Genomic DNA, 13,098 nt, shown 5'->3' with positions numbered 1-13,098 from the left:
CAGCGGCAGGAACTGGGAGACTAGTCAGGATCGAGAGAAAGATGAATGGAGCAAAGTACAGAGAGATCCTTGATGAAAACCTGCTCCAGAGTGCTCAGGACCTCAGACTGGGGCGAAGGTTTACCTTTCAACACGACAGCGACCCTAAGCACACAGCCAAGACAACGAAGGAGTGGCTTCGGGACAAGTCTGTGAATGTCCTTGAGTGGCCCAGCCAGAGCCCAGACTTGAACCCCATTGAACATCTCTGGAAAGACCTGAAAATAGCTGTGCAGCGACGCTCCCCATCTAACCTTACAGAGCTCGAGAGGATCTGCAGAGAAGAATGGGAGAAATACCCCAAATATAGGTGTGCCAAGCTTGTAGCTACATACCCAAGAAGACTTGAGGCTGTAATCGCTGCCAAGGGTGCCTCAACCAACTACTGAGTAAAGGGTGTGAATACTTATGTACATGCAATATTTCAGTTTTTTATTTTTAATACATTTGCAAACATTTCTACAAAACCTTTTTGACTTTGTCATTATGGGGTATTGTGTGTAGATTGATGAGGAAAAAAAGGAATTTAATCCCTTTTGGAATAAGGCTGTAACATAACAAAATGTGGGGAAAGTGAAGGGGTGTGAATACTTTCCGGATGCACTGTATATATGTGTGTGTGTGTGTGTGTGTGTGTGTGTGTGTGTGTGTGTGTGTGTGTGTGTGTGTGTGTGTGTGTGTGTGTGTGTGTGTGTGTGTGTGTGTGTGTATGTATGCATATGTATGTATATGTATGTATATGTAAGGATTTTCCATGAAACAGAGTAACTGACATTCTTGTCTACCAATGACCAAATGTGGTAGCTCAAGGCCATCGCATTTCTTGTATGTTCATTTCTGAAGCTACTCATATGGGCGTTAAACCTCATTTTACAAATAGCACCAAACATCAATTCCTCCCCCGCCCCTTCCAAAATGTCCATAAAAAAGAAAGAAAGAAAAAAAAAGAACAAAGAACAAAAGAAAAAGTACAAGAGATAGACATACTAACAGGTTAATACATGCAGAATAGTGTTCTCTTACATAATGTTGCAGTGTACTTAGCCCCTTTGTGGCTTACCCAAACTTAGAGTAGTTTACAGAACCAAACAAAAGCCCTAGGCACCCACCAGAGCCTGCAAATGCCTAGGACCATCTGGACCCAAAAGAGGCAGAGAGCGCAACTACCCCCGAAAGCCCAACCCCAGAGACACCCACAGGGACAAACCCAGTCCCATCCCCACAAGATGCCCCCAAAACCGGGCTCCAGAGAACAGCTGCGCACCCTGCCCCCAACAACCCAAGCCATCCCAAGCACAGCCAGCAGCCCCAGGGAGCACCCAAGACCCCCGCAGAGCACTGCAGTGTAGTTTCAAGTCTGACCATGGACATGACATCATAATTAAAAGAAGTTCTATTTTGTAAAAAGATTACAAAGCCTCCTCAGCATTTATCAAAAAATTGTGTTTTTTTTGTTTTGTTTTGTGTTTTGTTTCTAGATTACACAATCTTTTCTCAAGGTAAGTATGATGAAAGCTCTTTAAGCCACAAAGATACACTAGGGGGCTCCTCACTTCTCCAGCAAATGGCTATATATTTATTAGCTCCAATTAGGGCTAGTCTGATAAAGCGAATGTTGCCCCTCATATTGAGTGGTAAAACTGCGAAGTCCCCAAGTAGTGTCAGTCTCGGGTTGGTTGGGATCTCCACCCACACAATTCCTTTTACGATGTCCAAGATGGATCTCCAGGATTGCTCCAGAAATCTACATGTCCAGAACATATGTAAAAGAGTCCCTGTTTCAGTCTTACATCTAGGGCAATATTCTGAGTAGCTACTACTTACATATTTTATAGAGACGTTGAAGTGTAAACCCTGTGTATAAGGTTAAACTGTAGGAATTTATGTTGACTGTTGTAGGAAAATGATTGAAAGCTATTATAGGAAAAGGATTGAGAGCTCTCACAAACCAGATTCCAGTCAGAGTCCTCGAAAGTATCGTCAATGTCCATTTCCCATTTAACCTCTGCATCAATAACTACTTTCTGTAAGGCCCATGAGTCTGTTACAGGCACAGGGTAGAAAACCTTTAGAATTATGTTTTTCTTGCATCATAATATCTATCTGTAGATCCTCTAAAGGGGCAAATTTCCCACCCTGCTGTACTCTAATATAATCTCTAACTTGTAGGTATTTAAAAAGTGTGCTGAAGGAAGACCAAAATAGGATCTCAATTGTTCAAATGATTTCAGACTATTATGCTCATATAGATGTCCAAATGTACATACCCTCTGTTATACCAGTCTCTAGTAGTGCCATCTCTCAATGCCCCTGGTAAAACAGGGTTAAAATGGAATGGGGTAGATCTGTATATTGTGCGGACACGTTGAAACTTTACTCTAAATTCATGACACATTTTAGATTTATTCTGGCGGCCTGTCCATGGTGTCTCCCTGCCTGCCACCCAATGACTGCCAGGATAGGCTCCAGCATCCCTGCGACCCGACTTCAGATAAGCGGTTTGGATAATGGATGGATATTTTATTATTGGAGTTTGACTTACACTTTTCTGATTGTGATAGGAGTAAATAAATGGATTACTTAACAGCACTTCTGTTGTATGAGACTGTTCAATTTGTTTCCACGCTGCAGGGTGTTCTAAGTTTTTAATCCATGTCCAAATAGCTCTGGATTAGTCGCTCTGGTGGCCGAGCGGAATAAACCGCCGTTCTTGCAGTCCGCTCGTCACGTGGCTGGGAGGTTCGTATCCCAGACTCGCCGTAACCGGTCACGGCCAGAGCGTCCACGGGATAAGGCATTCATTAGGCCACCCTTACCCGAGAGATAGAGCTGGTGTATCCACTAGCCATGGCATACTAACACACCTCCCTTGCTCTCCTACTTCCGGGCTTAACACTTAACTTAGAGCGCCCCCCTAGAGCGCCCCCTTGTGACTAGAATAAATATCAAAAAGCAACACCAGAAACATTACTAAACATGTTACATTACAATCTCACTATTTCATTCTTTGAGGTTACTACATCTGGTGACGAGGTAAACGGAATCCTAGAAAAACAAGAATATTCGGTGTTCCTGGACGTTTTAGCACCGAGTGAAGTTGGCTAGCTAGCGCGTGGCTACCGCTTCCTGATTCGGACATGGCGACGTCGGGAACGATCGCTGCTTTTGAGAGTGAGTCGCAGTCATAGGAGGAATATGTGGAAATCTTGGGACATTTTTTTTACTGCTAATAAGATTACCGATGAGCCATCTAAAAGCCCATTTTGCTCAGTTCCATGGGTGCCCAAACTTACAGTCTGACGAGAAATCTCCTCAGTCCGGTGTTGCCAGGGGGGAAATCGTTCCAGGACATTGTGGACTTACTGAAAGCACATTTCAACCCCAGGCCATCAGAGATCGTGCAGCGGTTTAAATTTAATTCAAGGAACAGGCACAAGGGTGAGTCACTTATGAACGGTATCTGTGAATGTTCTCATTCATCCAGGTCATAGTTATCCAAAGGATTTGAATCAAGTGCAACTGGACTGGTATATATCCGTGAAAACGTTTCGCCTCTAATCCAAGAGGCTTCCTCAGTTCGTGCCTTTCTGACTAGACCAAGCTAGTCTGACTGGCTGGTGATGAAACTCAGATATTTAGCCTCTTTGGAGTCGTTATCAGAGCTATTGATGTCAATGGCTCTTTTGTGGACGGTGTTGCGCAAGTTAGATTGTCCCCGTAATTGCAATCCTGAGCTGACGCAAATGCTAAGGGATATGTCACAACCCCTCTCCCTTGATGCCTGCTCACTCCTCCTCCTCCTTCACTCTGGCACACCTGTCCATGGTTTCAATCAACACAACTGCTGGCCATCAAGCATCACCCTCACCTTTAAGAAGCCTCCACTGTGGACCAGGCTTTGCTGGAACGTAGCCATTCATGGGTTGTTGCCTAAAGGTTATTGCACGTCCAGTCCCAGTCCTAGCCTGCATTCTCTGAACTTCATGGTTTTTGCATTTACCTGCCTGTCTGATTTTTTTGCTCTCTGCTCTTCGGGATTTCAGCCTGCCAGTCTCCCGGCCACTGAGCCAACTCCTGCTCTATTCCTGGGATCTGCCACTTCTATAAAGACTTGATTTCTTCCTTACCTGGTTGTCCCGTCTGCTTTTGGGTCTTTCCAGATACGTGACAGGATATGCTGGTCTGTGGAGTGAATGATGACCGCATCCAGTGTAGATTATTATTCGAAACTGAGCTTACCTTTGAGTAAGCATTGACCCTTGCTCGAGCCATTGAGACTGCAAAGAAGGATGTCAATGAGTTGCAAGGGAAATGTGTAGACACTAGTGCTGATGGAAGAGGGAAACAAGGGTCAGCCCAGATGAGTGTGCACAAAGTAAACATGCGTAGTTCCAGGGACGAACAACGGCGGCAGTATTACAGATGCAGGGGAAACCACATGGCAAGTGAGTGTCGCTTTGCAAATGAAAAGTGTCATAGTTGCGGAAAACAAGGGCACATAAGGAGGGCGTGTCGGGCTACCTCACCCCCAGAGAAACACAAGTTCAAAGGGAAGGGGGGAACCAAAAAGGGAGTAAGGATGAGTCATGGAGCACATCACATCAGCGGACAAGCTGACACAGGGGAAGCAGAAGAAGAGGACGAAGTGTTCACAATGTTCAGTGTTTCAGAGAAAATACAAAAAGAGCCCCCCATCACATTACAGCTGCAGTTGAATAAATCAAAGGTAAATTTTGAGGTTGACACGGGGTGCAGTGTAACGTTAATGACAAGGTCAGAATACTCAAAGATATGGGACAACAATGCAAAAGTTCCAGAATTAGAGAAATGTTCCCTGAAGCTCAAAACTTACGCAGGAGCCAGAGTAGAGGTGTTAGGGGTTGCCAGAGTCACTGTACAACACAGGAGTGTAACACAGCTTCCAGTCGCTGTAGTCTCAGGCACAGGACCAAACCTGTTAGGCAGGGGCTGGATAAAAGACCTGAATATAGACTGGAGGGTGGCAGTAAATCAGGTCGGGGAAGGGAACCAGTTGACATTACAGGAGGTGCTGGTGAGACATGAGGATGTGTTCAAGGAGGAACTCGGTACATTTAAGATCCCCCCAGCTAAGATCCATGTAGACAAAGATGCGACACCAAGATTTTTCAAACCAAGACCTGTGCCATATGCCATGAAACTGAGAGTGGAAGCAGAGTTAGACCGGCTGTTAAAAGACAAAATCATTGAGTCCACGGTGGTGTAGCGGTCTAAGCATCGGCTTTGTGTCGATGCAGTTGCCCACTGGGGACCGGGGGTTCGCGCCTTGGTCTCGTCAGATCCGACTATGGCCGGACTCGATGAAGCAGCAATAATTGGCAACGCTGTCTTCGGGAGGGGGTCGGAGTCGGCTTGTGTTCGTCACATGAATGCATCTCTGTGTGTGTCGGAAAAAGCAGTGGTTCGGCCTGGAGTCGCCTTGTCACGGAGGTGGCAAGGCAGTCTCCTTTGAGACTGCCAGCCGGAGAGATGCAGTTGGCGAACGCATGCAGTACAAGGGTGGGTGTTTGAACTAAAATAGGGAGCGACAGGCCACTAAATTGGGAGAAAAAGAGAAAAATCAGAAATAAATTTATATAAAAAAAGAGAAAATCATTGAGCCAGTCAAATATGCAGAATTCGCAGCGCCCATAGTGCCTGTACAGAAACCCGACAACTCAACCCGAATATGTGGCGATTATAAACTGACGGTGAATAGGGTATCCAAGCTAGAGCAATACCCAATCCCAAAGACGGAGGATCTCTTTGCAAATCTGGCAGGAGGAAAGAAGTTCACAAAGCTAGACATGAGCCATGCATACTTACAAATTCCATTAGATGAGGAAGCAAAGAAGCTGGTGACCATAGACATACACAAGGGGCTGTTTACATACACACGCTTACCTTTCAGAGTGTCGTCCAGCCCAGTTATCTTGCAATGAACTATGGAATCAGTGCTTCAGGGGGTTTCAAATGTGGCAGTGTATTTAGATGATATCCTCCTGACAGGCTGCAATGATCAACAACACCTGGAGACGATGGCAGAAGTGCTGCGCAGACTGGATGCTGCAGGCCTGCGTCTAAAGAGGACCAAATGCTGCTCCATGGGAACAGAGGCCGAATTCCTGGGTCACAGGGTGGATGCAACAGGACTCCACCCACTAAAAAACAAAGTAGAAGCAATCCAGGAAGCACCGGCACCAACTAATGTGACAGAGTTGAGGGCATACCTGGGACTGCTGAACTATTACAACAGGTTTCTGCCCAACTTGTCAACGGCGTTAGCACCATTCCACTCACTCCTGAGAAAAGACGCACGCTGGGAATGGGGAAAAGACCAGGAGGATGCATTTGAACGGTCAAAGAAACTCATGCAGTCATCCAGGTTGCTAGTGCACTACGACAGAAAGAAAGAGCCCATCCTCTCATGTGATGCATCACCCTACGGGGTCGGGGCGGTGCTGTCTCACAAAATGAGAGATGGAACAAAGAGACTGATAGGGTTTAGTATGTCCAGAACTCAGACACCGACGGAAAGGAATTACTCCCAATTGGACAAAGAGGGTTTAGCAGTAATGTTTGGGGTGCAGAAGTTCCACAAATACATCTATGGTCGTAAGTTCCCCATTTGCACAGACCATAAACCACTGCTCTCCCTGTTCAGTGAAGTAAAGGCAGGTCCACACATGGTGTCACCACCAGTACAGAGGTGGGCAGTGACCTTGAGGGCATATGAATATGCCATTGTCTACAAGGCGGGGAAAGACCACGGCAACGCAGACGCTTTAAGCTGACTGCCCCTCCAGCACATGCCCATCACCACAGCGCCGGAGGACAGGGTGCTGATGTTTGAGGAAATGGACACAACACCAGTGACAGCCGAACAGGTAAAGGCACCGACAAGTAAAGATCCAGTACTAGCCGGAGTACGTGAATATATGGTAAAGGGTCGGCCACATCAAACAGAGGGGGACTTTGCACCTTACAAGGTGAGAGGGGCTGAACTCAGCGTTCAGGATGGGTGCGTGTTGTGGGGAGCACGAGTGATTATTCCACAGCCAGCCAGACACATGGTCTTAGAGCAGCTTCATCAAAGCCATCCCGGGGTCTCTCGGATGAAAGCCCTGGCACAGAGTTATATATGGTGGCCAAAGCTAGATGCGGACATAGAAAACCTAGTCAAAACATGCAGCACATGTCTGGCACACAGAAAGGCACCAGCAGCTGCTCCTCTCCACCCTTGGGAGTGGCCTGACAAGCCATGGAGGAGACTGTATATGGATTATGCAGGACCATTTATGAGGAAAATGTTCCTCGTAATCATGGATGCATACTCCAAATGGATGGATGTGTATCCTGTGAACAGCGCCACATCCACCATTACCATAGACTGCCTGCACCAGAGCTTCAGCAACCAGGGCATCCCTGAAATGGTGGGGAGTGACGATGCCACATGTTTTGTTAGTACCGGAACAAAAGAATTCATGAGAAAAAAACGGAATAGTGCACGTGACGGCTGCTCCCTACCACACATCGTCAAATGGACTGGCCGAGCAGGCTGTTCAAACGTTTCAAGAGATGATAAAAAAAAGTGCTGAGGGCAGCTTGTCAGCTAAGGTGTCACGGGTCTTATTCAGCTACAGGATAACACCTCAGCCCACCACAGGTCTCTCCCTAGCTGAGATGCTGTTGGGGAGAAAGCTGCGCTCCACTCTGGACGTATTACACACAGACCTAGACAGGAAAATAGAAAACAGACAAAGAAAACAGAAAGACCAGCATGACAAAAATACAAAGGACAGCGGGTTCGGGGCAGGAGAAGCTGTCATGACAAGGAATGTCAGCCACGGACCGAGGTGGGCCCCAGGATTCATTGTGTCAGAAATAGGTCTTGTCTCATATAAGGTCATGCTGGGAGATGGCAGAGTGCTCTGCCGACATGTGGAACAGATCCTGTCCAGGCGTGAAGAGACAGCAGAAGGGCTGGATGAGGAGCCAATTACCCATGCTCCCGGTACTGCCGTCATGGCGTCACCACAACCGGTGGATCTCCCTGAGCAACCACAACCCACTGAAGGAAATCCAAGCTCTGAGTCAGAAACTCAGGTCAGTGCGCAGAGGCAGCCACCAGTTACTGCACAAGTGAAAGGGGGAAGTAATGCCACTCAAAGTGTCCGATGTACAAAAAGACTCACAAGCTGTCAAGCCACCTAAAAGACTTTGTACTGTAGAACAGACAATAAATGATGCGTACCCGGTGATATTTACCTAAGCTATCTGTGGAGATACTTACCTGTTAATTACATTTGGAGAAAATACCTGGTTTAAGGTGGCATCATTGCTAGGGAATTGCATGGTAAATGGTGACTATTTCATTTAAATCAACCAGAAGGCGATAGAGAAGGTTTAGGCCATGTGAGAGTTTTTCTTTTTCTTTTATTGTTTTAGCTTAGAGAAACTGTTGGAGTTTTGCTTACAATACTTGTTTTATCTTAAGTGGGAGGGAATGTTATATTCCAGTTCAACCACTAGGTGGAGCACAGCGTTACTTAGTAAGGAAGTCAGAACACTCTGGGCCAGCGAAGAGTAAGATCATGCCCTGTACGAGTCTGCCGGTTACCAAAGTAAACATATTCCTAGTTTACCCATTACCTTGGTCTCACTATTTCAGTCTTTGAGGTTATTACAATCACGTTTGAGCATTCTGTTTTGAGGCTACGGATGAAAAATTGTCGTTTTGTTTTGTTTTTTCAACTTTTCATTGCTGAATGTAAAACAAAAACTCCACAGAATGACCACGTTCTCATTCCGTGGTTTTTCCTTTAGGAACCAATCAGAGACCTATATGAAAGTGCCTATGGGTTTATCCTTTTAGCACTGGCGGGAAAAACAGCATCCAGGGTATGTACAGTTCCAGGCACTTTGCATCTGCAAATGCATTTTATGGCAGCACAATGACACAACCATCATCACCAAAGTCTTCATCAGTTGTCTTCATCACAACAGCAACCTTAACATTATTATCTCCATCCTCATCTTGAGCAACACTGCTGTGTCACCTCCTTACCTCTAGTTCAAAGTACCACTTTCCTGCCGTCACACTGTAGGTCTTCTCTGCTCGGAAAATGCGAAACCTTTCTGCAGACATGTGGCTGAGGTCAGATCTAGCTGCTGGAGACAGACGGAAAGGGGAGCAGAGCAGTAGGAGGGGGAGAAAACATCGTATTAACACTGCACAGATACATTTGAAAGTCTAGTCCTGGTGTGGCTGCCCTTAACAAAGCAAAATGTCATAATCTACCTATTTATTCACTGACTGTAGACAGACCACACTGCTACCATCACACATCTGTATTTATTAGTGTGGTGCTTTTGTAAAGCACACTCATGATCTCTTCAATTTACTACCTAAAATATCCTCCAGACTTTATTGCATCGTTTTTCAACATTTTTTACTCAACATTGAGGAGAAATTTGCTATTATTTTTTTTAATTATATTTAAACTTTATTTAACCAGGAGGATCCCGTTGAGATTACAAACCTCTTTTTCAAGGGAGACCTGGCCAAGATAGGCAGCAGCAATTAGAAAGCACAGTTACAAAATCACACAGTTGCAAAATTACACATTTGAAAACACAAACAAAAGACCAAAAAAAAAAAGGAAAAAAAGTAAATTACAAGCAGGTTATAATAAACAAGTACATGTTGTGAAATCAGCTTCAAGTACTCTCAATTTGGATTTGAAACGGCTCAGTGAGATGAACTCTGCAGGTTTCCAGTCATTCTGCAACATATTCCAGGTTAAAGGTGCAGAATGAACAAAAGCCTTTTTACCCAGTTCAGGTCGGGCATGTGGAACAGAAAGCAACACATAGTCAAGAGAAGGGCCAGCACTTCTCAGTGCAATTAAATCACAGATGTAGCAAGGCAGTAGACCGAGGATTGCCATATATATAAAAGTATACCAATGACTGAGCTTTCGGGTGGCCAGAGCAGGCCATCCCACCAGAGTACACAACTCACAGTAATGTGTCAATGATTTGCAATTAGTAATGAATCTCAAAGAAGAATGGTAGGCAGTGTCTAACGTTTGGAGACATTGAGCAGAAGCATTCATATACAAAAGATCTCCATAATCCAACACAGGTCAAAAGGTGGCAGCAACAAGTTGCTTTTTTACATTTAAAGAAAAACAACTTTTTTCGAAAATAAAAACCCAGTGTCAGCCTCAGCTTTTTCACAAGATTCTCCACATGTGGCTTGAAAGTGAGGGAGTCGTCACCCAGGTATTTGTACATATTGACTACCTCTATTTCATTTCCCTCTAAAATGGTTACTGAAGGGCTAATTAGCGATATCTTCCTAGAATTGGAAAACAGCATAAGCTTAGACTTATCAACGTTTAGAAAAAGTTTCAGCTGAAATAATGAGTGCTGGACAGCTACAGAGGCTTTCTGCAGGGATTCAATGGCCTGAACAAGAGTAGATCCACAGCAATAAATAACTATCATCAGCATAAAAATGCAAATTAGCATCTGACACATGTAGACCCAAATCATTGATGTAAATAATTAATAAAAGGGGACCTAATACAGAGTCCTGCGGCACCCCCTTGTGGACAGTAACAAAATCAGAACACACAAGCGATTCATTTTAAAGTGCAGGTTTTTCTTTTTTCCCCCCCCCACAATTTAAGTTTTGTTTTTTTGTTGTTTTTTTGCCCATATTCTTGAGTGACAGAATGTTCAGCTGCTAACAGCTGAAACGTTTCATCTCTTTCTTGCCTTTTTTTACTTCTTGGATTTTTACACCCCACATTTATTACACATTACAATGTTCATCTATTCACATTTTCACTTACTATGTCGATATATAAGCGGCCCCATTTCCAGTTTTTGACTATACATATTTGAAAATGACTTTAATTTTCCACATACACACCAATGGAAGCCACACTGTCAGTTGAAAACTGTGACTCTACACAACACCTGTTAAACTGCTGCTATGCCCTGTTTTTACACTACGTTTTTACACTACATGTTTTACACTACGTTTCACATTACATGTTTTACACTACATGTTTTTACACTACGTTTTTACACTACATGTTTTACACTACATGTTATACACTACGTTTCACATTACATGTTTTACACTACATGTTTTACACTGTTTTTGCACTACATGTTTTACACTACATGTTTTTACACTACACGTTTTACACTACATGTTTTACACTACATGTTATACACTACGTTTCACATTACATGTTTTACACTACATGTTTTACACTGTTTTTGCACTACATGTTATACACTACATGTTTTTACACTACATATTGTACACTACATGTTTTTACACTACATGTTTTACACTGCATGTTTTACACTACATGCTTTTACACTACGTTTTACACTACATGTTTTACACTACATTTTACACTACATGTTTTACACTACATGTTTTACACTACATTTTACACTACATGTTATACACTACATGCACACGTCTTAAAAATATATAAATGTACATTGTACCGATTTCAATCACAATGTAAGAATCTAAGGGATGCTATTTATAGGCTTTGAGATACTGTGCTTTTTAAAATAACTTGCTTGGTGTCCGGGTGGCGTGGCGGTCTATTCCGTTGCCTACCAACACAGGTATTGTCGGTTCGAATCCCCATGTTACCTCCTGTTTGGTCGGGCATCCCTACAGATACAACTGGCCGTGTCTGCGGGTGAGAAGCTGGATGTGGGTATATGTCTTGGTTGCTGCACTAGCGCCTCCTTTGGTCGGTCGGGGCGCCTGTTCGGGGGGGAGGGGGAACTGGGGGGGAATAGCGTGATCCTCCCATGCGCTACGTCCCCCCTGGTGAAACTTCTCACTGTCAGGTGAAAAGAAGCGGCTGGTGACTCCACATGTATCAGAGGAGGCATGTGGTAGTCTGCAGCCCTCCCCGGATTGGCAGAGGGGGTGGAGCAGAGACCGGGACGGCTCAGAGGAGTGGGGTAATTTTTAATGGGCCAAGGCCCGGCCACCAGATGCTCACCGGCTCGCCAGGTAACCAAAAATGATGTGTGAAAAAAATAGTTATGACTCCTGTAAACATCTTCCAATGCGGGAGAATAAATATGGATTTCCTGAGAGTGGTAGTTTTAGTAAACAGTTTTAAAAACTGCAGGATAAGATGGAAAAGTATGAAAGAGAAAAAAAGGAAAGGTAAAGTAGATTGGAAAGTTATGATGTGGAAAGAGGAGGCAGAGAAAAGAAATAGAAAAAAAGAATAGTGAAAAGAGATACAAGGAGGATGATAGACAATTAATCACTGCCCTAAGCTTTCACAGAAAGACCTGGATCTCCTTCCCACCTCAGACCAGCAGCAACCTGCCTTAGACTGAGAGCAGCGCGCCCATCTATATCAAGAGGCCCGAGAACAGCTGACTGCAGTAGCAGAGCCCATGGCACAGAGCCTAGTGACTGCCCCACCACCATACCAGGCAGATAACAGCCTAGGCAACATCCTCCATCCCAGAAGGAGAGCCAAGCCTGGGGTCTGAAACGTTCAGCCCCACTGCCTGAAGAACAAGATTGCAAAGCTGCTATGCCCTCCCAATGACTGAAGTGTCTAATCCAAGAGCAGACATAAATGCTATGATGTACACTCACTGGCCACTTTATTAGGTACACCTTGCTAGTACCGGGTTGGACCCCCTTTTGCCTTCAGAACTACCTTAATCCTTCGTGGCATAGATTCAACAAGGTACTGGAAACATTCCTCAGAGAGTTTGGTCCATATTGACATGATAGCATCACGCAGTTGCTGCAGATTTGTCGGCTGCACATCCATGATGCGAATCTCCCGGTCCACCACATCCCAAAGGTGCTCTATTGGATTGAGATCTGGTGACTGTGGAGGCCATTTGAGTACAGTGAACTCATTGTCATGTTCAAGAAACCAGTCTGAGATGATTCGAGCTTTATGACATGGCGCGTTATCCTGCTGGAAGTAGCCATCAGAAGATGGGAACACTGTGGTC

General features: G+C 44.7%; 1 protein-coding gene across 1 annotated transcript in view; it reads right to left on the bottom strand.

The window, feature by feature from the left end:
• The window catches only part of ryr2a (ryanodine receptor 2a (cardiac)), a 1,161,183-nt gene that overhangs the window by 923,307 nt on the left and 224,778 nt on the right, over positions 1-13,098 (bottom strand). Inside the window, 1 exon segment of the mRNA XM_056296806.1 lies at positions 9,125-9,228. Within this exon segment, the coding sequence (XP_056152781.1) occupies positions 9,125-9,228 (104 nt within the window).

The sequence above is a fragment of the Lampris incognitus genome, chromosome 17 (assembly GCF_029633865.1).
Source record: "Lampris incognitus isolate fLamInc1 chromosome 17, fLamInc1.hap2, whole genome shotgun sequence".
Lineage (NCBI taxonomy): Eukaryota > Metazoa > Chordata > Actinopteri > Lampriformes > Lampridae > Lampris > Lampris incognitus.
The sequence above is the reverse complement of the archived record's forward strand: the minus strand, read 5'-3'. Positions and strand labels throughout refer to the sequence as shown.